This window comes from Nipponia nippon, unplaced genomic scaffold (assembly GCF_047370975.1).
Source record: "Nipponia nippon isolate SJK-2023a ecotype South Korea unplaced genomic scaffold, ASM4737097v1 scaffold_4, whole genome shotgun sequence".
In the NCBI taxonomy this organism is placed as follows: domain Eukaryota; kingdom Metazoa; phylum Chordata; class Aves; order Pelecaniformes; family Threskiornithidae; genus Nipponia; species Nipponia nippon.
In genome coordinates, this window is record NW_028262358.1 from 75,873,723 (window position 1) to 75,901,492 (window position 27,770).

Sequence of the window (27,770 nt, forward strand, 5' to 3'; positions counted from 1 at the left end):
GTTATCAGTCACCTTGTCATTCATTTAAGGCATACCTTAAAAAGAACTCGTGTTGTTTGATAACTGGTTCCGCAGCACTCGGAGTATATTGTGACTTGTTTTGATGTAGCAGCAAGCTTGAATGAAATCAAGCTTGTTTCAGTAATGGTGAAGGATGTCAGCCTTATTCGGGGAATCCTCTATCTCCAAATACTGCAGCATTTCTAACAGAAGTTAAGAGTTCCTTTACTCAGTGTTTAACCAATGCAATGCTGTTAAGGGTTGCCTGAATTTAATTGTAGGTCTTAGTTATTTATAAAAAGAGTACTGCGGTATTTCATTATTCATGTTCACAAGCATCCAGGGATGTGGATGATGGTAAAAGGCACATAGGTTAGTATTCTAACTCATCGAAAGCTACAATACAATTTGACGCATCCATGAAAGACAGCTTTGAGTCCTTTATTGCCTAGGCTGTAAAAGCAAGCTTTTTTCCATGCAAGAGAAATGCAGATAAACTCATGCATTACTTTTTTTTTCTGTTTTCTGGTTAGTGTAGCACTGCAAGGTGCTGCCCTTCTTCCTCTTTCTAGGGGGAGGGGAGAGAAGCTGGAGACACCGATACTTTCGGTGAGTCATCTTTAAAGAGGCATGAAAGCTTCAGTGTACAGGCACCAACCTCAGGCTGATCGCACTGCATCGGGCAGGATGTGGTGGTCAGGGGTTGCAATAGGAAAAACCCCCAAAAAACCCAAACAAACAAACAAAGAACAAAAAAACCCCAAAAGCCAGACCCAGTGCTTTTGCTCTAAGCACTTAGCTATGCTTTGCACCACTGCCTTCCGAGGTTACCACAATAAAAGGAAGCCTTTTAGTTTTGACTGATATCCTTGCCTTTCTGTACTGTGCTGCCTTGTCTGTGAAGGGAGGATGTGCAGTGCTGCTCTTGCTCAGAAGGAAGATCCGCATCACCCAGTACCTAAAATGGGTGAGCAGATTAACTGCTGGAGCTGGTATTGAACACTCCGTCCAAATATGTTGAAGTACATATGCACGGCACTGGAGTATTACTGCTTTTCTTTGATTTGTATGTAAATTGTTCTTTTCTTACTTCAGGGTTGCCAGTTCAGTGGCATTTTCTAGAATGCCCTGGACTGATTAAAAATATGTTTATGTTTACTTCTGGACCGGCCTTTGTTTCTGTAGCTGCATGAAGACAGTAGGAAGAGACTTTTCATTTAGGTGTGGTAATAGCCTATCTGCCATTCTCTCCTTCCATCTGCTAGGCACCTGAAAGCATAAGTAACATACAAAAAGAGTCACCAACCATGGCATGGTACTCAAAAAAAAAAAAAAATCTTTCCTGGACCATTGCTAACTAAACACCTCCCCTCCTGCCCCCTTTCTTTAGTCAATTTTTGGAACACTTGAAACTTTTTTTTTTTTTCCCCATTTGCTAACCATACATACTGGTCACCTTGCTCTTAAAGATAAATCTTCAAAGGGATTTGACTTACTGTCCGGATGAAACCTGCCTGGGTATATATGCAAATGACAGCTTGCAAACTAGCAAAGAAGTTGCTCATTTTTCAGCCGTATCAGCTTATTACTAATGCCGTTACTTACTGTCTTTGGTCTTTGAGTGTTTCCTCCTGTTCCATTGCTGCTGCTTGGAACAAAATTCAAAGGATGCTGCTGGTCATCCCCATGCTGAGTGGATGCTGAAAGCTTGTTACTCTGGACCTAAGCTGCAGAACCTGGAGTGTTACCAACAACGCAGAGTTAAAGCAGAACTCAAGTAAATGCAAAAGCTGTTGTTTCTGACCTCTAAGCAGAATGTTAGGGTGAAAAGAAAAAAAAAAAACAACAACCCACACACACCAAAAAAACCACCAAACCAAAACAAGTTGTGAACACTTGGCATAGTACTAGTAGAATAATAGATTGCTTTGTCTGGAAAAAGTGGTTCATGGATGATCTTGACACAAAGTAGAACAAAAACTATTTGCAGGTAGTTGCAACTATTTGCAAAAAACCCTGCAGTTCTTGCGGCTCACCCCACGCCCTTTTCATTCATAGTAATGAGTGTATTGACATTCATTCCTGCAGTAGGAGACCTCTCAGTGAAGCAGAAAATTCTTGCTGCCCCAAGTCTACTTCATTATATGTGACTGTTTTCCCCACAACTCTGTCCTTCCCGGTCCTGTTGAAAGCCAAGATTAAAAGGTGTGGGTGGGCGTTAGTGATCTGTTCCCAGTGACACTACATTCCCTGGTGAATTCCAGTCTTCATCTTTGTACATTTCTGAGAAGCAGAGATGCAGCCACTTAATGCCAACCCTTCAGCCACTAAAAAAATCCCCAGTGAATCAAATGCTATGCTTGCTATCAACAGTAATGCAATTTAAGCCTGATTTGTATCTATGTACAATGTGCTGTGGCTATACCGCTTCTTAACCCTGTGTTAACCTTCCCCACTAACTTTAGGTAAAAGGTGAGGGTGGTTTTGCTCTGTAGCTGTAATCCTGCGCTTGTTAATTGAGACAGTGTTCCTCCTCCTCAGATAGGATCCAAGGTGTTTCAGACCACATCGGTTAGGTGTTTCTGGCATTATTTCAGGGTGCGTGTCCAAGGGACTCTGGCCACCTGCTGAAGCAGCAGGAGAGCGGCTGGCAGCTGCCCAGAGTGCACAACCACCCACTCTGCTCGGACTGCGTTCAGCATCTGTGTGTCCTGAAGCAGGGGCTTGAGAGGACTGACTACACAAGCATCACACGAACCCAGAAAGAAGCGCAGCAACTGTTTCACGTTAACGAGACAGGCCACAACTCAGTGCATTTAAGAGGGAAGAAGAGGAAGATGAGATGGAGGAGAAGGAATGGAGAAAAAAAACTAGACATGGCTCAGGCTTCTAATCTACGGATTATTCTTACAAACTGGTTCAAGTCTTAGTCTATCTGGGCAATTCCTAGAGTTGGCATGACCTGTTTCAAAAACACCTTTGCCTTTACAGTCAAAACAGGGCTGTTACAAATAACAGTTGCCAGCACTATACAAATAGGTCTGGCTAAATGCTATAGGTCTGAAGTCAAGCGAGTGACAGAGTGCAACTCAGATTAACTGGAAAGACAAATCTTTACATGGTGCATGTCTGGATTGCCTTATGAAAAGTACTAGTGTTAATGCATCAAAAATGATAGCTATTTAATATTGACTTATTACCTGGAAAACGACTTCTTCTACTGCTTGTACTATGGGACAACAGCTCTGCAGTCTTCTTTCTACCTTTTTGAAAGAAAGAAAAAAAAAAAAACCCAAACCCACCACCAAACCTCACAACATCCATCTACTATTACAGACACAGGAATAAAAAAAAAAAAGAAAAATCACAAATAAAAACGTAGCTACAATACATTGCGGAGTTTTAACACATTTCAGACTAGATGTCTATAGTTTGATAGAGCTCCTATGTTGAACGCAGAGAAATCCAAGCTCCTCAGCCAATTTTTCCAGGTCTGCGTCATGTTTAACAATGGTAACTCACTGCAGGAAAAAAAAACAATAATTCATCTCCTTTCTGTCGCAGCCGCTTTCCTTGTGCTCAGTAGCATCAATGTGACTTGCAAGTTTTGCACCAACTTTTCCCCGAACTTGATTGGTTTAAAGCCAGAGAAACCAAGTATATTTGTGCATTAATTAAAGATACCTCCCTGTTATTTATTTCCCCACGTTTGGCTCATGTCTTGTCGTCGGCAGCGTGCTAATGAGCTATACTATGAATAACTAACATTTTCCTGCAGAAGGAAACTAAAAGTTTGTAGTACTTCATATTCTTCATGGCATAGAAATGTACCTTGAAAGATCATTGGGGTTTTTTTCCCGTTTACTTAATTTACTAGGAATTTAGGTATCACCCATCAATTTTTCTGCATGAGTTTGTCAGACTGACAGTAGGATTTCGATACCACAGAGAAAAGCAGCAACTTCGGGCAGGTGGGAGTAGAAATCCCTAATCAAGCTTTTTAAGCTACATGAATTACTTAAGCATTATGTTAAAAAGTTACCTAACAAACAGCTGAGAAGAAGGATTTTTGTTACAGATTTAAGTTCCAGGTTAGTTCAATTAAGGGCTAGAAAGCTCTCACTGCTGTTTGGAGATCCTCTAAAGATACCTGCAACCATAGTCATGTATCTCATCAAATTACAAGGGTACAAGTTTGGCTGCCCCACGTGATTTGTAAGCAAGCTGCTCCCAGACCAGAGCCACTAATGAAGCCTGATTTCCTACCGCTTGGGATCCTTCCTTTCCTAATTGCCTCCTCCCCTAAATGCAGCTCCCCTCATCTTTCCCATGAGATCCCTACAAAGCAAAAGACAATACAAGTTATGGTTTAAAGTTATTAACCTGGGAGTCAGTGTTTCTTGTGCTGCTTGAGCAGCTGCGGTGTAAGAAGGCATATGGCTTTTGCGTTGTCTGACCTTTCCTCGAGATTGTTTTAGGTCTGTCTCCTCTACCTAAATGCTTTCATTACAGAGGAGGTCTTCTCCTCTTTCATATTTGGCTTAAGTCGCCTATTGCTTCAAAGGTTAAGGAGAGATTCAGAGGCATGGACACATAGCTCATAAGGCTTATTTCCCCAAGAAAGCAGGGCACACCACACAACCTGTCTTTACCTGCAGTCGCATTCCTCTGGGAAACTGCAGCTTCCAGGTCATAAACTTGACACTGCAGTTCATCAGCCTGCTGGAAGGCCTCCCATTTGAAACTGCACTCTTGGGTTAACCGGCTTCTTACCTAGAAGGTGGTAAAAGGATTAATGGCAGCAACAAAAATTCATCATCCGACAGCTCTGCCTCAAAGCAGGGGCCTAGATGTAAAGGACAAGATGTTGTTGCCCTGTGTGCTCTTGTGAATGAGAGGCTGTCGCTTCTTGCTGGTTGAAGTAATCCATAATTACAGCTTTGCTAAACACATCCATAATCCCTCTGAACGCAAAATGCAGCACAAATAGTGCAAATTGACATTCTCGTTATTGTTTAATAGGAATCTGCATTCCAGGCATTGCTGGAGGAAGATAAAAACAACACAGAGGCCTTTTCTCACTGTTCTCTGCATGCAATCCTAATTAGACAAGACCCTACCTCCATTTTCAGGGCAGAAGTATGTGGAAAAAACAGCAGCTCTTCCCTCACCTCTCCCACAAACTCTGTAATTTGCTAACTAAGTTTAAATACAGAGTTTGTTAGTGCTAATGACCACGTAGGTGCTAGCTGCAGCTGGGACTGTTGTGTGGCAATAAAAGCCTCCACGCCACACTTGCCATTTTCCTTCTTGCTCTCCTTAAGGGCTGATCCAGATACTGACATCTCCGATCTCTTGAAGGGTTATTTTGTAAACACAGCAAAACAGTTCAGAGCCCCATCAAAGACAGATACCAAGAAAATCAGTGGTCTTATGTGTCTGCACCAGCTGCTTTGGCTGTGTTAAAGTCTCTCACATGATTTTGGTTAGAAAACACAACAGCAGCCTGAGAAATTATTTGCAGCAGAATGGCATTTGTCATCCTGACTCTGGAAAACAAAGAGCTCGTGCTTTCACCTTGATGCTTTAGAAGACTGAAGACAGAATATACTTTGCTTGGTTTACAGGAGAGGCATTCAGATACATTTACAAAGGTTTGGTTTTTTTTTTCTCTCTAGACCAAGAAAGCAAGGGCAAGGAGACATCAGTGGCGGCAAAGCTGTCAGTTAGTAGATGGATTCATCTAGTTAAACTCTAATCAAGTGGTTGCTGTGGTTCTGCAGGCTACACTACAAAAGAAACACTGCACGTTTCACAGCCAAGAGCCCACTCTACCAGCTGTGCTAAAGACAGAGATTGTATTTACTTGGCCAAATCAGTTTTTAAATTGAAGTAGTTAAATACCTTTTACAGGAAGATAATCTTAAAAGTGGATCTGGTTACTCAGTTACACTAAATCAACTATTAGCAATGCAGTAACAGATTTAAACTCAATACATCAGTTCAGTACGATGGCATCGGTTTAGTGATAACTAATGCCATTTCTGTGGCCAGACTGGATTAAACCAGTTCCCTTCCCAATACGTCATTTAGTAGTCCACAGTTTGGGAAACAGTGGCGTAAAGTGTGTGAAACGGAGGTAAGGACAGAGGGTCTGTGTCAAATGCAGAGTAGAAGCAGGAAAAGGACAGCAGTTTGTCAGCTCTGCAGCACTGGCATCGAGGCAGCAAAGCCCTGCCTGGGAAATGTCACAGGGAGAGCCAGGAAAGCGGCAGGCACTGCAGACCCAGGAGTGTGGCCCCAGCAGGGAGGCAGAGCCCGAGTCAGGCTCCAAAGCTCCACGTTCAGTCTGGTGACAAGGACGGCGGCTACAGCAGAGGCCTGGGGCACACCCCTGGGGGACATCCCAACAGGGGACACGCAGCTAGCCAAAGCCTCCGGAGCCACTGAGCCCAGCCGCTTGCTGCTCCAGCTGCTGCACCCCCTGATCCCCCCAGGGGTGCAGGCGTGTTCTGTCTAGCACTGCACACCCGTTCCTGCTGCACCAGCGCCTCGCACAAACTCTCAGGCAGTTTACCTCCAAAATAAGGAGAATGCTACTCACTTTCTAGAGCAAAGATACTGAACCAGGCTCAACAGGAGGGCCCCGAGAGAAGCATCAGAAACACAAGATGCCACCAATAGGTGGAACGTGACCCTAAGCCCCCAGCAGGCAGTGCCCAGCACAGCACCAAGGCTCATGCTAGAAGACCCTCATCCAGAGCACTTGGAGGGCTACAGTGAAACTCTGTGAAGTTCAGACACTTGAAAGGATACACTCAGATGTGGTCAGACAGTGTTAAAACTTGAGACATCTCTCCAGAAATGCTACTACTATTTTTATTTTTCAAGTCTGCATTATGAGTTTGCCTGCTGCATTTCCTTTTTGACCCCTTTTTGCTGAAGACGGCACATTTTAGACGATTTTTCAGCTTCCTTGATTAGGCATTTCACTCTCTTCTCTTTTTCTTCTATCTCTCAAGCATCTTCTCTGTGTTTTTAGCTTTCATCGCACCGAGTACTTGTCTCTTGGCTTCTTGCATCTTCCTCAGTACTACTTCCAAAGGCATTTGTTTCTACAACATGCAATCACAAAAGCTTCAGACTTAGATTACCTTCCCCCAATTCCCATACACACCTTTTTACATTTCCTTTTAAAACCCTGATGAGCAGTCCTCAGATGTCACGCCCAGCTGAGCTGAATGAGGAGAGACCCAATCCCACATGGCTCCGTACTGAAGATAATGAAATGTTGGTAAACAAATCTGAATTATCCCATGGTCTTAGGAGAGGACCACAGTCAGACCTAAACCCAAAATCAAATCTGGGTTGTGGGAACAGGGAGCGCAAGGGAAGGGTAAGGGGGAGTGGGAACAGAATGCTGTCTTTACATCATTGCTGTTTAGAGAGAGAAGCCTCAAAACAACATTCATGTGTAGCACTCATTCAGTTGCAAATAAACGAGAAGGCAGTTGCTTCCAATTTCCTCAGTCTGCTGTAATTTTCTTTCCACAACCAGCCCCTGGTCTGCATGTGGAACTCGCTTTTAAAACAACGTATAAACAAGGAAAGAGGGGGAAAACGAGCACAGCTTTTTCAAACGTTGCTGTTTTTATATGGTTTGTAGAGACAGCCAGTAAGTATGGCTACGTTTTAGAGTCTGTACCACAATTGCATGCAATGGTATTACAAGCCACCCATATCAGGTGAAACCCTCCTGTACAGCCAAGGGGTATGGAATGGAGTCTGCTATTTGTGAACACCGTCATCGCAATCTGTACCAAGGAAAGAAATTAGGAAGAAGAGAAAGAAGCAGAAGCTGATGTCAGAAACCAAAGAAAAACTAACATCAACAACAAAAGCAGCTGCTAGAAAGATGGTAGATGCAGTGGGTCTTTTGGAAGAAAATTGACAGCTTGTCAGTGAAGAAAACCAATTTATCAGCCAAAGGCAACTCCGCTCTAGTGAAAAATCTGAACACAAAGAGCTAAAAGCAGTCACAGACCTAACATTTTTCATTGGGGAGCTCTCTAAGCCTGACTAAGGTTGGAGTTTCATAGGCCGATAAGCTCAGAATGGAGCAATCAAGCCATCAGATGTGACTTTTTAATATCACATTTACTTTAGTTACCCTTGTACTGGAATGAGCAAGTTGGTTTGGCTAAACGATGTTTCCCAGAAAGGCATCTGGTCTTGACTTGAAGATACTCGGTTAGACATATTGTCATTTCCACGGTTAATCACATTTTGAAAACATTGTTTCTAATTTCCCATTTTCAGTTTGCCTGGCCTCAACGTCTAGGCACCACCTCTTGTTATACCTTTCCCTAAGAACCCTTTAATATCTGCTGGCCTCTGCCAACAAGAATACCTGTAGACTGTAATCGAGTCACTCTGCTTTCAGACAGGCTAAACAGAGTGAGCCTTCTGAGAGCCCTCTGCGAGAAAGCATTTCCTGCAGCCCTCAAATCATTTTCCTAACTCTTCTCAACACGCTCAATTTTTTCTTCGTCTTTTTGAAGTAGTACACTCCGGAACCAGTGGCAGTATTTCAGTGTGTTGTGCCTAGAGCTACAAACTCATTTTTAATATATATCTGCACTATTCTCCTTTGTATAAACTAAAAGATGGTGGCATCCATCCTTTCCAGTACCACACTACATGGCCAGGCACCTGTCTGTTACAACCCCTGTCCCGCCCAGGGACGCAGTCACCCTGTTCTGTACAAGTCCAGCTTTCTTCTCGTTCTTCACCTACTCAGGCACTAAAATACTTTTCGGAGGGATAACCAAGTTACGAAGCTGTCTGTATGATGCTGTACTCCTGCTCTGCCCACATTGTTATTCACTAAACGTGCCTCATCAAATTCACTAGCATTCCTCCTCAAACAAGTCATTGGTAAATTGTATCATCTATAGTTTTATATTTATTTCCAAGCCACTGACAAAAATGTTGAATACCGATAGTTCTGGTACCAACCCCTGTAGAAATCCGTCAGAAACCATCTTAATTTAGTGAAAATAACACATTTTTATATGTTAAAAAATATAGCACTCAATCCATCTAGCATTTTTATTAATATTGTGTAATACTAAAACGTAAAATACAAAAGTTACGTGCTGCTAACCCAAGCGTTACAAGGCCCTCCCAAATATATATTACATCTCTAGCATTATGTTTGTCTATCTAACTTGTAATCTTATCAGCAGAATGAAATGAGGTTGGTTTGACATGACTTATTTTCCATACAATCAAGTTGCTTGGCATTAAGTATATCGCAAGTGAAGGGTGTGCTTTTCAGCTTGAGTTTGAGGAATGGGCCGTCTTAGCATGTGTGGCCATCTGTAGAAGTGAAAGGGAGCTTGCTGTGGCAGTGATATATCCATGAAGGTGTTCAGATGGAAAAAAAACAGGTAATGAATTTGTTCCGGATTTAATGACAACATCCCTGAATGTTGCCTTGAAATGTAATGATTGGGTGGAAAACTAATAGCCTCAAGATCTGTAATTTAATTTTTTTTTCAGCTGTGGAATAAAATATTAATAGTGTCTTTTCCTCTCCTAAAACATACATCCAGCACTGTCGATGGCGTACATAAATGTAGTGCCTGTAGCTGTCATTTTGGTACGTGGCTCAAACTTTATCCAAGATGCTATGGTTTTTTCCCTGGTTCTCTCTACCTGCAATGGTGAAAACACTCAGACGGACACATTGTTTCAATGCCATAAAATACACATCCCGCTTCGGTAACTGTATTACGCTGTTAGTTTTGAATCCATCTCTCTCCTAGAATAACAGTAGGCAAAATTCTCATTAAAGCAAGTGAGATGGAGAAGAGAATTCAACTTGTTGCGCTGATGGATCAGGACCTGTTGAATTCAGATACCTGTTTACGTAGCTGTTTCTTTAGCTTGTCATTGTCTGCCTGAGATTTTGCAAGAGCTTTCCTTACAGATGTAAGCTGACCCCGAAACAAAGTCACCTCTTGTTCTGCCATCATCTTAGCATTCAGACACTCTTTTTTGTTTTGAAGAGCTTCCTGTAAACAGAAAGTACATAACAGAAACAATGATGAGAGCAGTGATTTTCTCTCTTTTATATAGCAGTGCGTTTCTTGAAAGGTAAATCTCTCAGAGATTTTTAGTAAAGTGAATTGAATTGTTCCTATTCTCTAATAAAGGCTGGACCTTTTTTAAGGCAAAATGGGGAACAGGATGGACAAGAGGGGTCCTCTAAAGGGGAAAACATAAGATAATCTTTTGTATGGGTACAACTGCACATCTTTAATTATGTTCACATGTCAACAATTCAAGTTCTTGTCTGCAAACAAGGTCAGAGCAATGCAACACTTGATCTTTCTTATGCATTAGAAAGACCTGTCCATCTACTAATCTGATTATTCCTTCATTATCTCTAAAGTAAAAATGTGTGTGATGAAGCTTGTTTTCCTTCTCGGCAGGGCCTTTTTGTTTGTTTTAAACACAAACATTTATGTATAAACACATTACTATGTCAGGCACAGATTTAGCAGCCCTCTCTCCTTTCCCAGCCATTTAACCTGGAAAAAGCAAGGGCCATGATCCTCTGCACTTGCAGTGGAGGACAGTGAAATACAAGTTCTTAGATCATCAGGATCATTCCAAAGTCAGACACGAGAAAGCTCTGTCTGAGCAAGATGAGCTAGTTTCTAATTTTAAAAAGCCAAAATATCCCATTTATTTTTCTCAGTTTCAGACTTTTCTTTTCAACCCTGTGAAGATAGCTCTTATTTTTTATTTAAATCCACAAATTTGCAATAATTCAATCCATCGTTGACTGATCTGTTTAATAAAATATTCTAATGATTTAGCATCTCCCTGATATAATTGAACTAAGTGTATACATATCCAGTTTTATTTGGGTTTAAAATTAACAAGCACACAAACCCCATTTTGTTTTCACTCTTTTTAAGTTAACAAATGTGATCCATTCTGCCTTTCCTTTGCTTGACATGTGCAGCTAATTAACCTATGCAACAATCAATAACCTGTTTGTTCCATTCTAATCAGGCTCATTTAAAGCAGTGAGGCACTTTTCTTTCCATCCATCTTCACTTTAGTTTAATTTAGTCATTTTTGTGCTTCATCTTGTATTTCTGTAATTAAATTTATAAACCTCATGCTGTGTTCTGCTTTGTTTAAGCAGATACCAATTTAAAAACAAAACGAAACAAAAAAAAAAAACAAAACCAAAACTCAGCCACCTCCCAAACCAACAGTCTAGTTTGTTTTCACCTCATGTCTGCCTGTCATCTTTTTCATATGTTTTGGTCAGTTGTGAAATCGTTGATTTTGATACAACGTCATAATTAGTTTTTCTGAGTCAGCAACAGAATTAAGAATACTGTAGGCTACTCCTACTTCCTAGACTTCAACTAGGCATCAGGGATTTGTTTCACGCTCTTCACACTTCAAGACCCTCCCCTATACCCATAATACAGAGGAGAAAAAAGTTTAGAATTTTTACTTAAAATCTGCAGTTCCCATGAGATCCTATAGACTCACTAAGTAATAGTGCGCCTGCCCAATCTGACCATTAGTTTTGCAGAAAATTAGAGACTAGTAACAGATGAAACGGTAGGGAAATATCACCTTCTCAGCATCTCTAAGCTTTGCAGAGAGCTGTGCCTTCTGAGTGGTTTGCTTCCAACAGTTCAGAGCCTTTAGCTTACAAACCAGCTTGCTTAGCCTGATATTTTCATCCTGCAAGAGCTGCAGCTGTTCCTGCTAAAGAAGACGACAGTAAGAGTAGACCCACAAAGATTACTTTCCTCAGGAAGAAACGTGTGGTTTGGAAGTAAATACAATTGTAAAGGCATGCAACTATTTGTATTCCATTTTAATTTTCAAATGCTCGAACTTCGCAGTTTGAAACAGTGCAGCCTTTGGCAATGAATCTCTATTACTGTGTCTCCAGGGAGACAGGAAATGTGAACATTGCCCAGAAACTGGGAAAAAATGGAAGAAATTTAAGCCAAAGCAGCAAGCAGGTAAACCCCTCCGAAACGAAGCACTGTTAATGGTAATAAACACTATCATGCCAAATGGGGATTCAGGTTCATACCGTGTTTAGTAACCTGGTTCACCCTAATTACAGTGTCCTTAATAAGAACAAAACTAGTGGATTCATGAAAAGTATAGTCATCAGGTTTTCTTCTTCTTTGTTCAAAATAGCAGACTTCCTCCTGAAAACTGTTCTTAAGGCAGAAGAAAACAGTTTCATTATGCAAAAATCATAGAAACAAGGGTTACAGAGGACCACTGGAGGCCTTGGCCCTCCTGGCAGAGGTGTCTCTGCACAGAAGATCTACCATTCAGTGTCAACTCACCTTCTCACCCTTTGTGTCCTGCATTAGTTTTTTATCTGCAGGTGGGCTTTGGCCTTCCTAATTTCATCACTGTGGGTCTGAACTCTGATACTCTACTTTGTTGCCTGTCCATGTTTCCACTACTTGCAGTCTTTCTTTTTGTATTTTACTCCTTTAAAAAAGCTCCTTGCTAAGGCAAGCAAGGCCAAGTTTCTGTTAAACTCCCCGGTCTTCTTGCATAATAGGGTAGTTGGCTTTGAAATCTCTTTAAGTTTTCTTTAAAAGTCAACCAGCTTTCCTCGGCACTTTTCCCCTCTTGGCAGGGGATTTATTCTCTTGACCAGGCAGTCTGTAACAGATTCCCCACCGTGGTCATTAGTCATCACTAACGTTCCTCCCTCCTCTGACCTTGACTCATAGGCTTTCAGTAGTACATCTCCACATCCACACCCGAACTCTGTGCAGGGAATGAACCCCTTACACAGAGCGCAATTCTCGCTCCTCTTCTTCCCTGCTGATCCTTCTTGCACACCCTGTAACCACCCATGACCATGGTGTGCACCAGCCCACCGAGTTCCCGTGACTCCACTCAAAACCAGCCCTTTGACTGCACATGAGCTCCCCACTCTCCTTGTTCACTGCCTCTGCACACCGTCATTTCCAAGTGGGGATGTGGAAGTCTCCCTGCCGCCTTCTCACGCACGGACCTCCTCCATTTCCACTGGTTCCTCATTTACTTCAGGGCGTCCCTATCCTCCAGGTTCATTGGGGATGTTGAAAGCCCTTCTCACTCTGTTGGCATTACAGTTATATCCTGCTTCGCAAGCTTCTCTGCTTGAGAGTTCTGCAGGCATATTTGCTTTAGACGGAACTATTTAGCCTTTATCTGTTTGATCTCATTCGTATTCACTGACTGACTACCATAGTTTTAGTACAAATTGAACTTTGCTGAGGAGGTGTATGTTTGACTAGAAAAGGGATTGATTTGGAAGTTGTAGCCTGGGAAGGTCATTTCCAGGCATTAGTTTATAACTCTCAGAACATCAGTTTTGGCAGCACTTTTTCAAAACATAAAGCTGAATATATTTTTTATTCTAAGTAACCCCAAGTGGAAAAAAGGATTCTGTCCCTATTCTTTTACATGGCCAGCTTGCACGACAAGAAGATAAAACTCCCATCAACACATTTATCAGGGTCACTGAAACATCACATCCTCTTTGCTTAGCTCAAAAAAGGGACAATGACAACACATGACAATGCTGACATGACTGAATGTGAGTTCACATTTATACGTCTTCAGATCCAAGTTCAACCTCTCTGATGTTCACCTGTGTAGAAAGCATGGTGTTAGTTTCACTCAGAAAAGACTGAAAGCAGAATTCCTGAGTTTAGAACCAAATTCAATTCAAATAGATGCAGTTATTCAGGGTCTAAGGGCTGGGTTTGGCCTGAAGTTTCTGCACTTGGAGCATAAGCACACAGTCAAAGATGACTGATTCATGACAGCCTGACAAATGAGTAGCCATTAACAGAGTCTAGTAATGGACCACCTCCATGCTCTTCACCCAACCGACGTCCCAGATAGAACGCAATAACTTAAGCCATCTTCAGCAGCTTAACCAGGATATTATCCTTCTGTTCATTTACTGACACACATATGTATTTCCTTACTTTAGACAAATGTTCTTTCAAGTCACCATTATTTTTAGCGGAGCCAAACTTTTTCTTCAGATCAATCATATTGTCAACCCCTTCTCTTCTCACTTCACTGATGATTTCAAACACTCGTTGCTCAATGCTAAGGCGATAGACATCCAACTTTCCCTGCCATTACAAACAGAACCCATAAGAGATGAAGTGTGCACATATGGGAAAGCAACATTCAGAAGATTTCAGAAGTCTCTCAACTACAACCAGATGGTCTTTCTTCATAATTATTTTCCTAGAATCAATGTATCAGGAAGACAGAGCAATATTCTTCTTGCATCCAGACACTACAAGTGGAATTTCAGTTGTCTCATTTGCAGGCAACCTCTTGGTAATCCTGGAATGTATGTATTTAATGGAAGTAGCAGCACCATGGTGAAAAAATGGGCTTTCTGGTGAAAACTGGACTCACCCTCAGGATTGCAAAAGAAATCACAATATTCCTCAAGTCACTGTTGCCCTGGCCACAGACATTAATGGGCTCATGGACCATCAATCAAAACCCTGGGGCTCTGATACAGGTGGTCATGATCAGGTCAGTTTTAACAGGCTAGATTGGGGTATCTTATTTTTGTAAATAGTAACATACGACACCCCAAAGAAACCAGTGAACTACTTGAAAACAAAGGCATTGCTAGAGTGAACAATACAATTACACAGTGGACATAAAGTTTCCAAGAAAAATAATGCAGAATATTACAAACTGAAGTATTATATCCAAAAAGTTCCCTCCACTGTAACTAAACAGTGCTTCCATCACTCTCTCTAATGTGGTACCTGTTCCATCAAGAATACGCCTCCTCTCTTGGAAAAGGTACACTATTTTTCTACCAGACATTTTTACAAGATGCTTCTAGCAGCAGGAGATAAATGATTCACTCATTCATCCACCTGGCACACTGCAGCAATTTATTCCTTTGAGTGCTACACTTGTTGGCAAATTATACAGCAGCACAAAAAAGACCGATTGAGTACCCCCTCTTATTCTGTACCTACTTTTAGATGGACACAAGACACAAATAGGTTCCTCACTAATGATTCGTATTCATCCTGTACTTCTTTTCTAATCTTCTCTTTGAGACCAAGATTTTCTTCCTCTAAGTCAGCAAGCTGGGCTCTGAGAGCAGTTATTTCCATAACTATCTCATGGCACAGCCCCACAATCTATCACAGCAGAGAAAGTGAATGAGCAAAGCTAGGGATGAGCGAACACTATAGCTTAGGAGTAAACGATCCAGAGCTCTGAATATGTTGTGTGGTACCTAATCATTAAGTAGAGCAAGAATATCTTCCTAACCGAGTGGCCTGATGAAAATAATCCACTGATGATACGGAATAACCCATTTTGTACATCTCTGTTGGTTTTAGAAACATTTCTTCCCTGGAAACAGTAGGAAGAATTGTGGCAGTTCACGACCAATATTCGAAGGGGGCAAATGCATAAGCATCATACATAACCTTAAAATGTCTGTTTCTGGTCATCAGGAAAGAAAGATCTCCTTGCTAATAGGTGTGAGAACTGACAGAAGGAAATGTATGCAGAGGACAGAGGAGCGGAAAGACTGGGGAGCAGGATAAGGGAATGTGATTTTAGGAGAAGACCCTGTGCATGGCTCTGCTACATCGGTGAGCCTGGCCTCCCATAGCATAATCTCCTCTGCCTTCAGAGAGAAAGTCAGAAGAACTGTGACCAGGCTTCGTTCGGTAAGCTGTGAGGTAATGCGTTTATCGGAGCAAATATGCTTCCTGCTGATAAGCTCCTACATACAGACCATTTAATATATGATAAAAACAATTATGTGTTCCATTTGTTGATATTTGACTATTAACATACCCTCAGAATGGGAACACAGGTTAGCACAAATAGGAAGGCACATGATAGAACTTAAAGAGATTTAAATGACAGAATTTAAATTTCACATAGGAGAATTTAAATTTCACATAGGTAGGTCATTGTTAGGTATAAATGTTTGGTCATTTTCATACCGCCAAACAGCATTTGCAACCAGATGAACACAATGGAGGAAAGCTAAAAATCATTCTTAGCATATTACATTACTCAGATAAGAAATGGGCACAACTGCAGCCTGGAGGCACAGCCAACAGCACAGTCTGCTTTCAAGGTTGCCTGGCACCTCCGCGTGCCAGACCTAAGTAGTCAATGCTAGTAACGTCACTGGATTCCCACTGAAATTTTCTGTCAGTTTTTTTGTCTTACAGCAAACACTTCTGAAAATGAATGTTGGGGAAAAATACATGTATTTTAGCCCTGGTGAAAAATTCTGGTGATCTTTATTTAGAGCAGCATTAGTTTTCCTCTGTTTTGGGTGTCTTTTTTGCAAAATAAGTAAAAAGTTGGTCAAATCCTAGGACTTTGTTGGAGGGAAAAAAACCCAACCCACATGGTTCATGTATGTTCCTTAGAGACTCTTTCGTTTTTAAACTAGCTGCCATCCCATTTGGCTGATCATGCCTTTCTCATGGTTTCTAACACCTCCACTGAGCAACTGAGCTTGCTTTTCAGACTTGCAATAGCCTCTGTTGATCGCTTTAGGCTAGCGAGAAGTGGAACCGGGAGCAGGAATTCTCTTCTGAGGTTGAAGCAGAGCCCAGCGACAGGAGGCAGCTGGCCACCCTGGGCCCCTTCCTTTGAGTACAACACAGATGAGACAGGGATTTGGTCGTGATGAGCCAGCAAAGTGTGGGGGGGAGAGACTCCACTACGCACAGGCTCCAGGAAAGTCCTACTGACTCTTCCTGTGTCTTTCCACCCAGCTGAAACCTCACGCATTTCTCATTTTCTCTCTCACTCCAGCTTTCCCAAACATATGGACAGGACAGTGAATCAGGGAAAAAGGGAGGCTGCTGACAAGACACTGTACAGAAAAGGATATAGGGGCAAAAAAATGGAAAAAGCCTGAGAAAGTGGGGCAAGAAACTGATAAGAAGCCCAGAGAAGAACTGAAATCTTGTAGTCAGTGATGAGGACAGATGAGAAAAGGAGCCCAGGAATGAAATGCAAAATGCAGGTGTTCTAACACTGCTGTGCAAACATCCCTGAAACCCAAGCCGTCTTCTCCCTAGTGCAGGTTTCTGTAGAAGGTGACATGCCTCTCGCAGTGGAGTTTGTGTCGATGGAGCCAAGCCTGCAAGTCAGCTAATAGATTACACGGGTATCACATGATTCCACAAGATAGCATTTCTGATTTATTGGCTGGGTTTACTTCTTTAAAAAATTCCACCCACACATACCAGCTGTCCTAAAAAACACAGCTGAAGCTGCAAAGTCAAGTACTTAGAACTTAAGAGGAGTTGGTTATGCAGTCATGATGTAGCATACCTGGTACCTACACTGCAGTACAGCCCATGTGCCTGACTTCTATTTTCTATCTCAGTCAATGCACAAGATTGAATTGCTCTGGGAAAATGCTTTGTGAAGGAAGAGACCCGTCAGGTGAAGTTTAAGTTAGGAGGTTACCAGTATATCATCCACTGTGAACATGAACCACAGAACAGCAGGCCACTACCTTTGTCTTCAGATTATCTTTGTTTTACAAGTCCTTCTGGCGTGACTTCTGGCATTCAGCACAGCAACAGAAGCCCCAGAGCCCCCCTACCTTTCTTCTCAAAGACTGTCGCCGTGTGTCTGCACAGCGGGACTCTGTCCCAAATGACACCACGAAGTACTACCCATCAATAGACCACCATCACCAACCGGCGTCAGAGCCGTATCGCTTTGGTTGCCACCTTCTTCCACGGCGTGCAGCTCCTGAAGCAAAGCACCAAGATGCACGGTGGCTACGCCTGTGTAGCCCAACTCCACTTCAACAACTTCCCAGCCTGACAGCTTGACTTCATTTTTTACTTAGCAACTGCCTCCCACCCAGAGAAACCGCCTTCCCCTGTTCTCAAAGAGTAGAATCAATGCTCTGAGCATACTTCTTCTTTTTGGTAAAGTAAACGCTGCTGCTGCTGGAGAATATTCTCATAAAACATGGAGTAGGTCTCAAAGTTGCTGCGCTCTCTGACCCTGACGCCACAGCCCAGTATGGTGAGACGCTGTTGTAAATGGCTTTTTTTAAAAGTAACCTAGGAAAACAAAATAAGAAACCTCGCAGGTGGCCTGAGTCACAAGCGTTGCTATATACAGCATACATCAAAGTGAAGCACAGTCACCTTATTGTAAATAAAATGCTTCTGTGATATCAAAATGAAGCAAAAATAAAATTGTTCAATGTAAATGTTTTTGCCCAACCTACAGTTTCACTGAACTAATAGAGAACAGATTTGTCAGGTTTTTGACTGTTTCTAGCTGCAACTGTATAATGGGCGTTTTTTCCATCTGAAACTAAAAGATCATTTTCAGTAGAGAAGTTAAATCACCAGCTGAGAAACTGCCTGGATTGCTGTTGGACCCCAACATCCCTTCTCTCAAAAAAACATCTTCTGTGTTTTTTAACCAGAAGTGATCATATTTTCATAAACGGTTTCTTTAAATTTCACTGAAAAAAACCCTAAAACTGCTTCCTAACATAGTGCTGGACCCCTGATTTAGCAATGACTCAGGAAGAAGAGTTCCCATTACTGAATCCATGAATAAAGTCCTGCAATCCTGCATTGCAGCTGCATATAAACCTCCAGCCCTAACTCATCTTCACATTATTACAGTCCTGAGAGCTGAAATAAACCTGTCAGAAGGCAGTAGGGCAATAGACAAGTTTGCTGCCAACACTGCTATTACAAACCAACCTAATCTGAATCTAAGCTCATAAGCTTAAGAAATGTGTTTCTCTTTTAGGTCACTGATTGACAAGAGCTTTCGTAAATAAAGCTGTAAACATGATTTAGCTGTTGCTTAGATAGAAATGCAGAATATGTACCTCTGTATCTGATTCTTGGTAGTTTTCCATCAGCCTTTGAACAAATGCTTTGACTATCTGTGGTTGTACAACTGAGAAATTTTCTTGCATTACCCTGTGTTTACAGAGCTCTGCAGGAACAGAGGGAGGAAAAAAAAAAAAAAAACAACCCGGAATAAAACCACATCAGTGGGTATCACTGTCACAAAATATTGATCCTTCAGTAATCCCTGGGATTTGACACTGGGTACGCTTTATATATAGCTTAGGGTTTCTCAGCTTTCCTAAAATGTTTACAACAAAAAGTAAATGTCATTGCAGACAGATTGCAAAGCCTGTGTGGAGCAGCAATATCAAATTTGTTCTGGTATTGCCAAAATGCAATTTCATTATGGACCAGTTCTGCCCATAATGACCTGGCCCACAATTGTGTATTGGAGTTTTCTGTAAATACTGAATAAAGAATCTGGCTTTTGTGTGAAATTGAACATTTCTGTGCACTAATTATTGCTGCCTGCAACCACAACCAGTGCCAGTAGGGTACATTTTTCTTCCCTTTTATTTCCACTTTTTCTTCATTTTACTATTTGTGCCTGTGTATACCCAAATTGTCCACACCCAGGCAGAAATTGTACCAAGTAAACACCTAATATACTAAAAAGGCTGGCATTTAAATTGCACTGCTAGGCCTAAAATCTTAACTTTCCAACACAGAGGAGTAGAGAAGTCATTTCCTATCAATCAGTCTGTTTCAGGCTGCCTGCAAACTCTGGAAAAATTAGTGTTCAGCCTTGTTTGCACAATTGTCTCTGCAATGATTATGGCTAAACATTCACTTTATAAAGAGAAAGTAAACTCTCAGATTTAGGGAATGTGAATCTGTTGAACAGACAGAATGAATAGGTCCATGCAGAAGGGCGATGGTATCTCGGTACACAATTCTTCATGGCTTCCTGCTAGATGTCTTTCTGGAATTTTTCACAATGGCTCTCTGAAACAGAGGAGAGTTTCCTGAGGGTAAGCCCTTTTTCATCAGTGATACCTTCCCCACGATTCAGCTGGTCCCTGGCCTCCAAATGTGCACACGGGGAGGTGGGGAGCTGAGAGTAAATGTGCTCTCCTGTTCATACGCAGGACAACTCCTTGCAACCTTTATGCATTGAGGCTGCTTTTCCCTCTCAAGACTGGGGCTCCTGTATTGCCCAGGAAGGGTATTTTAATTCTCCTTGCCAGTGGGGAGACTGCTCTCTTGCCTGACTCTTTCAGATGTCACTAGAGTCATCTCCTGGTTAATTTTCTTCTGCACATCATGGATCATGTGGATTTCTAGGCTTTCCAGAAGCTTCTGAAGCTAGAATCAAGTTTAATACTTAGCTCTTACTAAATCTCTATACTGCTTATAAAGCAACGTGCCTACTAGCAAAAAACAGCAGACTAAACCAAAGCAATTCTCTTTCCATTCTTCTCTAAAATACAGTACTTTCAGATACAGTGTAAAGTTTAATATAATTTGGGGGTGACTGCATGCCTAGTGCTGTGCCACAAATACTCTGGATGGAGGCAGAGGCCCTCTTATTTGGGCTGTCCCAGGACCCCCACCAGGCTCCACACAGCAGAGGTGCCATTGCAGAGCCTCCCGGGTCACCCACATCTTCCACGCTTCTCCCCTCGACAGCCTCCACGGCCACCCACTGGACTTCACTTACCAGAAACTGCAGGAAAGCATGATGCTGTGTGGTCTCCCACAACGCCCCACTAATAACCCTCCCCTTACCCGGTACACTTTCATTTCCATTTCTGATGCTCCTCTGGGGGGAAGTACATGCTGAGTGCTTGTAACGGGCTCTCCGAGCTCCTCCTCTGTGCCCGTTTGTCTGACTATGGCTTTCATGGCCGGGTATAGGATATCTGTGTAGAATCACCAAGACATGGGTATTTCACACATTCTCTCTCAAAATTACTGTGTTTGCATTTACTGACCTTGGACCTCAACATTTTGTTTTCTTCCCCTGCCCCTGTTCCTAACCCGTGCAGGATATGATTAAGTCTCAGCTCACTGCATTAGCCCCACTCGACCTACAAGCAGGGCAGGACAGTCTCTTCTTCACTGGTCCTGCCTTGTTACAGAGTTCAGTAATTTCTCCAAATTTATAATATGAAACTAAAACCAAGGGGAAGGAACAAGGGGTCAAACAGACAAAGCAGGGAGATCTGGTCACTGGTGAGAACTTGTCTATCACTGTGGTTCAGATGATAGACCAAGAAACTCCCTCTACCTCCTCCCCCTGCTCTCCTTGGTGTCTGATCATGGGTTTGCTAAGTGCTTCTGAGTGCTAAGCGGCAAGGCCGGCAGCACTTTGCTCTTAGAAGCAGAGGAGCCATTAGCAAGGCATATAAACCTCGTTACATTTTATTGCTTTAATCACGCTGCCTTTTAAACCCTTGATGGCACGACACAAAGGTTAGCACAGAGCTCAGAAAGGGAAATAGGAAGCTCTCATCCATGGAAGGGGATGGATAGGGACGTTGGAGGAGGGAAACACGGTGGGAATTTTGGGTACGGTACATTTGGCAGATTGCCTGCTACCAAAAAGCTGTTGCAGGTGCCGCTACAGAATCTCCTCCTGGGTGCGGAGGGGCTGGGAGACGCTGAGGCCGGGGCTCTCCCGCAGCTGCCCAGCCCCATGGTGGAAGCTCAAGCTGTTGCTTGCTCTGTGCGGAGAACTTGCGCCCCTGACTCCCAGCCCACCTGCAACCCAGTCCAGCTCTGCCCCGGAGCTGCTTCCTCAGCAGAGTTTATAAATTAGTTAGAGGCAAAGACCGTGGGCCCCCAGCATCGGAGTGTGCCCCCTCTGATCCGGTGGTAATGCATGGGAGGTAACACTGGGGTACAGATAAATGGAGACCAGAATGGAGCAAATATGATACCACCTCTTTACACACACATACAAATTTTCTGTGACGGATTCAGACTTGTCAATCTAAAATGCCTTGGCCTTGTGGGGCCAGGCCCACTGAGCATTGCTTCCTCCGTGCTCTGTTGCATGACAATGGCGTTTTCCAGTGCCCTCATGCACAGATTTCACCCTTACTGTGTCATCTTGCTATTTCACTTCCTTTCTTGTGGTTTCTGGGAACAAGGCTTTTCAAAAAGCGATGTTCCATTTTCTGCTTTCAGAAGGGCCTCTCTGATGGAAATTTTCCAATTTTCTATTCTTGACTGCTCAAAGTTGAGCCAAGTAGGAGGGTTAGGAAGAATTCTGTTACAATTCATCTAACAGGCTTCCAAAATTTCCATTTATTCAAGTACTGTATTTAACATTGTTCATGGAGCCTGAAATACAGAGGTGGGTCACACGACCGAGAAGAATGCATTTGGAAAACATCATCAGCAAATGGTCTGAATAGACATTGAAAGAGGGGAAAAAACAACCGTACTGAAACAAAAGGTAGCTCTCAAGCCTTTAGAGAAAAGCAAAAGTACTAGGTTAATTATAAACAAAAATAAAGAAAGGTAGAAATAAGAAAAAAAAAGGCAAGTGAAAGAGGGGGATGAGAGGAAAATGGATGGAGAAGGCAGAGACTTTTGTCATTTTTTATCTTTTCAGTCACTCTGGAATATTCTTGCATTCAAGATAACTTACCCATATTGCTCACAAAACATTTTGTAGAGAGGAACTGTGTTGATATCCTCAACCCTCAGCTTCAGCCGGCCCCATTCTGCCTTTAATATTTCTAGTTGCTTCCATAGTATCAGAAAAGTCCTCAGCAAGTTACATGATATGACCGGATCATGATGCCTCAGCAAGAGTTTGCACATCTTTTTGCTGTTCTCCAACCACTTATCACTTGAGTCAACCGTTTCTGCCAAATTCTGCTGGAAGTCACAAGGAAATGTTTTGCTTCAGAAAGCTATGACAAGCTTTTCACATGCTTTTCTTTGCTTAATAGCATCTCATGCAATATACAGTGGGACAAGACACGCGACAGGCTTCTGTACAATCAGAACTTGCAACGGGGCCTTACACCAGTGTCTTTCAGAGCATGGTACAGGGAAAACGGAGGCTATGTTTTGATTGCAGTGAGTACTCACACACGGTAGAGATGGGGATAAAATTACATAGAAGTTAAATCCTTTGGTTTAGTGCTGCTTTCCTCAAGTGAATCGCTTCAACAGCAACACTCTCTGCTTGGTCTCTAACTAAAAGTACTGTTACAGAAATCGAACTCTTAGCTCAGATCCTGAGGGCCTGTCACTAGGGCTTCTCTCAACAGCACTCAGCATGTACAGGAGACAACATTGTTCCCTTTGCTTCTTACCAGACGGCCAGGAGCAGGTGAGGTTATTACAGCGTACCTCAGGTCTAGGTCGCTTATGTTCACAGAGATTTGGTTGCAAAAACCAATGGGAGTCCTGCATAGAAGCTGTACGGTCCCAAACAAACTGAGTTGTCAGAGGTACCTGCTTGCTCTTAGCTAACGAGGCTTGAGAGTCAGCGTGATCTTCCACGGCACAGCCGTAGCTGTTCTGCAGCACATCCTCCATTAGAAACTGCATTGCCAGCAGCTCCCCATGAGCAACTCTTCGGTCTGCATCGCTCAGGCTGCACAGGCACAGCTGGAGGGGAAGGCAGAGTCTCTGAAGGTCTGCTGCTCACAGCTTAACAGGTAATAGCAAATCTCAGATAAGGGTCAGCACAGGGGTTTTTGTGTTATAAACACAAATGGATTTCAAGCTTTTAGCACCATGGTCCTAAAACACACATGCCCGTGCATAAAAATTATTTGATCCTCTAGTTCTAGCAAACAGGAAAATGACAAGTATAGATTCATTATCAATAAAAATGCTCTGCTCTGCTTGAAGAAAGATCAAATGTGAAGTAAATGGTAAAATGGGCTTTTGGACAGAAAAGGGGGAGATGTTTTTTGTTCACTTCTGTTCTTTAAAAAACAAAGATGGGAAACAAGTTACTATTAGTTTGTTTTCCTCCTGCATCATAGATTCATCTTGTCTTTATGTCTTTGGACATAAGCACAAGGCTGCTGTCTCACTGTACCTGCATGTTGTAATTTATATTAATTGTGTTGTTGATAGTGACTGGAAACAATCCTCCATCCATTAGGAATGTCCTCCAAGGAAAATGCATGACTGTCTAAAAGAATAGAGATGACTGTTCATAAATAAGAACAACATTCAATTAGTTATGAGAGTCCCATCTAATTTGATCACGAAAAGGCAACTCAGAGGCCAAGCTGCTATTTGATATGTGACACATTCTGCTCTGACTTGGAAAGTAGGCCATGTACTAGAAAAGGGAGAAGCATCTATTATCACTCCTTGGGAAAGAAGCAGTACGATTCATTCCAGAATACATTTCCTACCAAGATGCTGTGCTACAACTGCCTCCACAGAATAGCTCCCAGCTCCTTACCTACCTACTGTCAATCATTTATTGCTGTTCCTATCTCAGAGGCATTGGGACGCTTTATTCATCAAAGACATACAGATTTTGCATGCCAGTGCAAATTCTGTTTCTCAGTTATACTAAGGAGGTCCTATGTGTCATTGTCACCTAAATCAAGGCAGGGTGGCAGAAAGCTGTATTGCTATAACTCATTGTTTGGGAAAGGCATTATTAAAGGTGAAACAACAGTATCTGATATTGGATTATTAGCAGGATGGGATGAAAATGAGGAAACATGAAGTTAGAATGATTATTTAAAACTGCCTCTTACCTTGGAACATGGTAATATCACCAGCAAGACTCATCTTTACTTTCCCAAACATGACACCAGCTTTTTTTGCCAGTGTCATCCAAGGTGCCTCTTTAGCACATAGGTATCTGATTTGGCATTATGTAACACTGTGTGACGCTACAGCTAAGAAACCACTAGACCTAAACATCTTGTACACAACCATGGCAGACATGTTGGGTGATCAAAATTGCTGCCAGGTGATGAGAGAGCTCAGAAGGGTAATTACCCAAAACTGAAAGTTAGTAGAATCACCAACATCTATCATGCAGAAAAATTCCGTTTTGGTGAAATCAGTGTGATTACATTCCATCTCAAATTATTCACTTCTGTAGAGAACATTTTCTAGAATTCTTAATGGTGAATCAAGTTCATAAGCTGTAATCATGGGAATTTTTAAAATTATCTATTAGCAGTTAGGTTCTTTGCACCATGGTAGGGAATGAGTAAGCACCCCAGCAAGAACCGCAGAGGACTTTGTTCTCCAAGGGGCTCAGTGCAAATGGAGGAAGAGTGCCTCTGAGGGTACGCTTTACTCACCCTGCCACTTTGAGGATCCAGAAGCTGTGGGAGCCTTAGCTGTGAAGCAACAGCACTCTGAATCACAGAGTTACTCAATGGGGGCAGCGCATGGTATAGCCTGTCTGTAACACTCTGGTAGGCTGAAATGTTCCCTGAGGACAAAAAAGCCTCCCTGAAAAGGAACCAAAATGTTTGTATTAAAAAGAAGTAAGATGACTTCAAAATTCTCCAAATGGTCTATAATAACATTACCAGCTCCTCATTATAGCCCAACATGGTGGTGAGTGATAGGGACAGCAGCAGATATCATGGTTAAAACAAATAGGCAAAAATGTTAATGATGTAGATGCATGTGCGAAAGTGCATCTAACTGGGGACGTTTACAGCAAAACATATGCCTATGCTAACAGAGAGATGCTCGGGTAGCTAATAGACTGGATAATAATTCAGGAGCTCTGCTACCTCCTATTCCTAATATTAGGATAATTTCCTATACAAAGCAGGAGAGCTACTAAAGTTTTTCAAAGTTTTCAGAAGTGCTTGTGAAGCTTTGGAACCTAAATTATAGGATACTTGGAGTCTAGAGCTAGGTTTCACAACAACACTCCCCACAGATTTTCATGAGACCTGGTCTCACACAGCAACGCAGGTGACAGCAGAGCCCAGCTGAACCAGCAGAGTGCTATTCCACCAAGGTGCATCGCGCTTCTGGGAGCCAGCTGGCTCCTCGTGCTTGGATTGCATTGTGCTGTGCAATCACACACATAAAGCTACCTTTTACTATGCTCTATGCATCATGTAAATGTATTACCCAACCAAATTTAGACATAACTTTGTCATTTCATTGCAGCCTCTTTGTCACATTCAGTTCTCCTGTACTTCACTCACATGCTTTTAAAACAAAGAGCTCCTGGTTCAACCAGCACTTGCAATATAAGAAACAATTTAGACTGCAACTCTTGCTGTAGCTGCACCATCCTCCTTTGAATGGCAACTCTAAGAGAAGGATCTTGTCCTTTTCGTTTTGTCAAATACACACAAGCGCTTTTAAAAATGACATGCGGTTTCTATCAGTTGCAGGACTAACAAAGGAATTACAGGGACAAATAACAGCTTCCAGGATTGAACTTGGCAAAGAAGTTCAAAAGAGATTAAATGTGATTTAGCGTCTCACTGTAAGCCCTGGTGTGGAGACAATGGAAATTAATTGCACTGGCAATAAGGAAGAAGAAAGATGAAGCATCTGATATACTGCGTTTCTTCTTACTTCCTCTTAACACAACAATTCCTTATCCGAGGAAAAGCTTTCCCTCACCAATTGCCCCTACAGTATTTTAATCAGGAAAAAACAGAAATAAAAGCACAAGGTAGTTTTATCTTCTTCTTGTCTCCAGAAAAATCTTTAGTCTACAAATACGTACTATCGCAACTCTACGGGATAGCACAAGAGCGGTCATACTGGGTTAGAGCAAAGGTCCATCCAGCTCAGAGTCCTGTCTCCCACAGTGATCAAAAGTGGATTCATGAGAAGATTACAAAAATCTCGAGAACAAGCATATGCTGCTATTTCCCACAGATATTCTCACAGCCTCCAAGAATTTGTAGCTCAGGCATTTCCTCAGCCAGAGGTGATGGCTAAATGTTTAATAACCCTTGGTAGATTTGTTTTCCACAAGCCTGTGCATTCTCCTTCAGAGTCTTATGAACTTTTACCACCCACCGCATCCTGCAGCAAGAAATCCCACGGCCTAATTACAAGCCATGTGCAAGAACTGCCTGCTTTTTTTTGTTCAGAGCCAGCTACCTGGTGTTCACCTGGGATGCACCTTACTCTGGAAAAGACCATGAGCAGACACTCCCTGTTTATCCCCTGCCTTTGACTGACGGTTTTACAGAGCTCTCCCCCAGCTGTACTACTTGTTCCACCCAGCAACCTTTCGTCATACATGTGGCTCCTTTGGGAACCTTTCCGAGTTCTCTGTCCTTCCTCAGGTGGGGACCAGAACTGCGTAGGCTTGACAACACAGATTTATTCAGCGGTGTAGTGGTGTTCTTAGTTTGGCTCTCCTAAAGGGAATCAATTTGCTTTTTGCTTTTTTTTTTTTTTTTTTATTGCTATTGAGCTGAAATTTTGACAGAATTATCTGTCATAACTCTGAGATTTCATTACTGCATGGTAACTGTCAAGTCAGAGGCTGTCATTTTATACATTGGGATTGTTTTTTTTTCCCCAGGGGCATCATTTTACTGACACACTGAACTCCATCTGCTGTTTTATTTTGCAGTCACTCTGTTTTGTAAGGTCCTTGCCCTTGGTATCCTGGGTATGACAGTATTATGTACACACTGTATCACCTCAGCTTCGGTCCCTTTTCAATGTCATCTGTGAGCACCTGAACAGCACAGGAGAAAGCTCAAACTCCTGTGTGAAGCCACTGGTAACCTCCCTTATCTACTGCAAAAGTTGCCCGTTTATAGCCTTCTCCTTCCTCAACCTCAATGAATTATTTACAGATGTGACCATCCCCTCAAACATCCAGTG

The 27,770-nt window shown here is 42.3% G+C and overlaps 1 protein-coding gene across 1 annotated transcript; it reads right to left on the reverse strand.

The window, feature by feature from the left end:
* Window positions 1-1,090: 1,090 nt before the first annotated feature.
* On the reverse strand, window positions 1,091-23,550 carry LOC104011151 (coiled-coil domain-containing protein 162-like). Its single transcript, XM_087776480.1, has 12 exons — window positions 23,415-23,550; window positions 22,598-22,829; window positions 20,727-20,866; window positions 20,183-20,303; window positions 18,974-19,083; window positions 18,033-18,182; window positions 17,809-17,862; window positions 15,090-15,257; window positions 14,058-14,210; window positions 11,671-11,805; window positions 1,606-1,736; window positions 1,091-1,269 (listed from the first exon to the last, which is right to left on the reverse strand). The coding sequence occupies exons 1-11, from the start codon at window positions 23,508-23,510 to the stop codon at window positions 1,662-1,664; spliced, it is 1,434 nt and encodes a 477-aa protein (XP_087632606.1). The 5' UTR covers window positions 23,511-23,550; the 3' UTR covers window positions 1,091-1,269; window positions 1,606-1,661.
* Between the last annotated feature and the right edge of the window lie 4,220 nt (window positions 23,551-27,770).

Excerpts from the sequence above, each read along its gene's own strand:
- LOC104011151 (XM_087776480.1), bottom strand. The coding sequence starts at position 23,510 with ATGCAGTTTCTAATGGAGGATGTGCTGCAGAACAGCTACGGCTGTGCC. Across the intron at positions 20,867-22,597 it reads AATGTTTTGTGAGCAATATG|ACACAGATATCCTATACCCG; the intron begins GGTAAGTTATCT and ends CTTGGTGATTCT. Across the intron at positions 14,211-15,089 it reads TGTCTTGTGTCCATCTAAAA|GGAAAGTTGGATGTCTATCG; the intron begins GTAGGTACAGAA and ends TTGTAATGGCAG.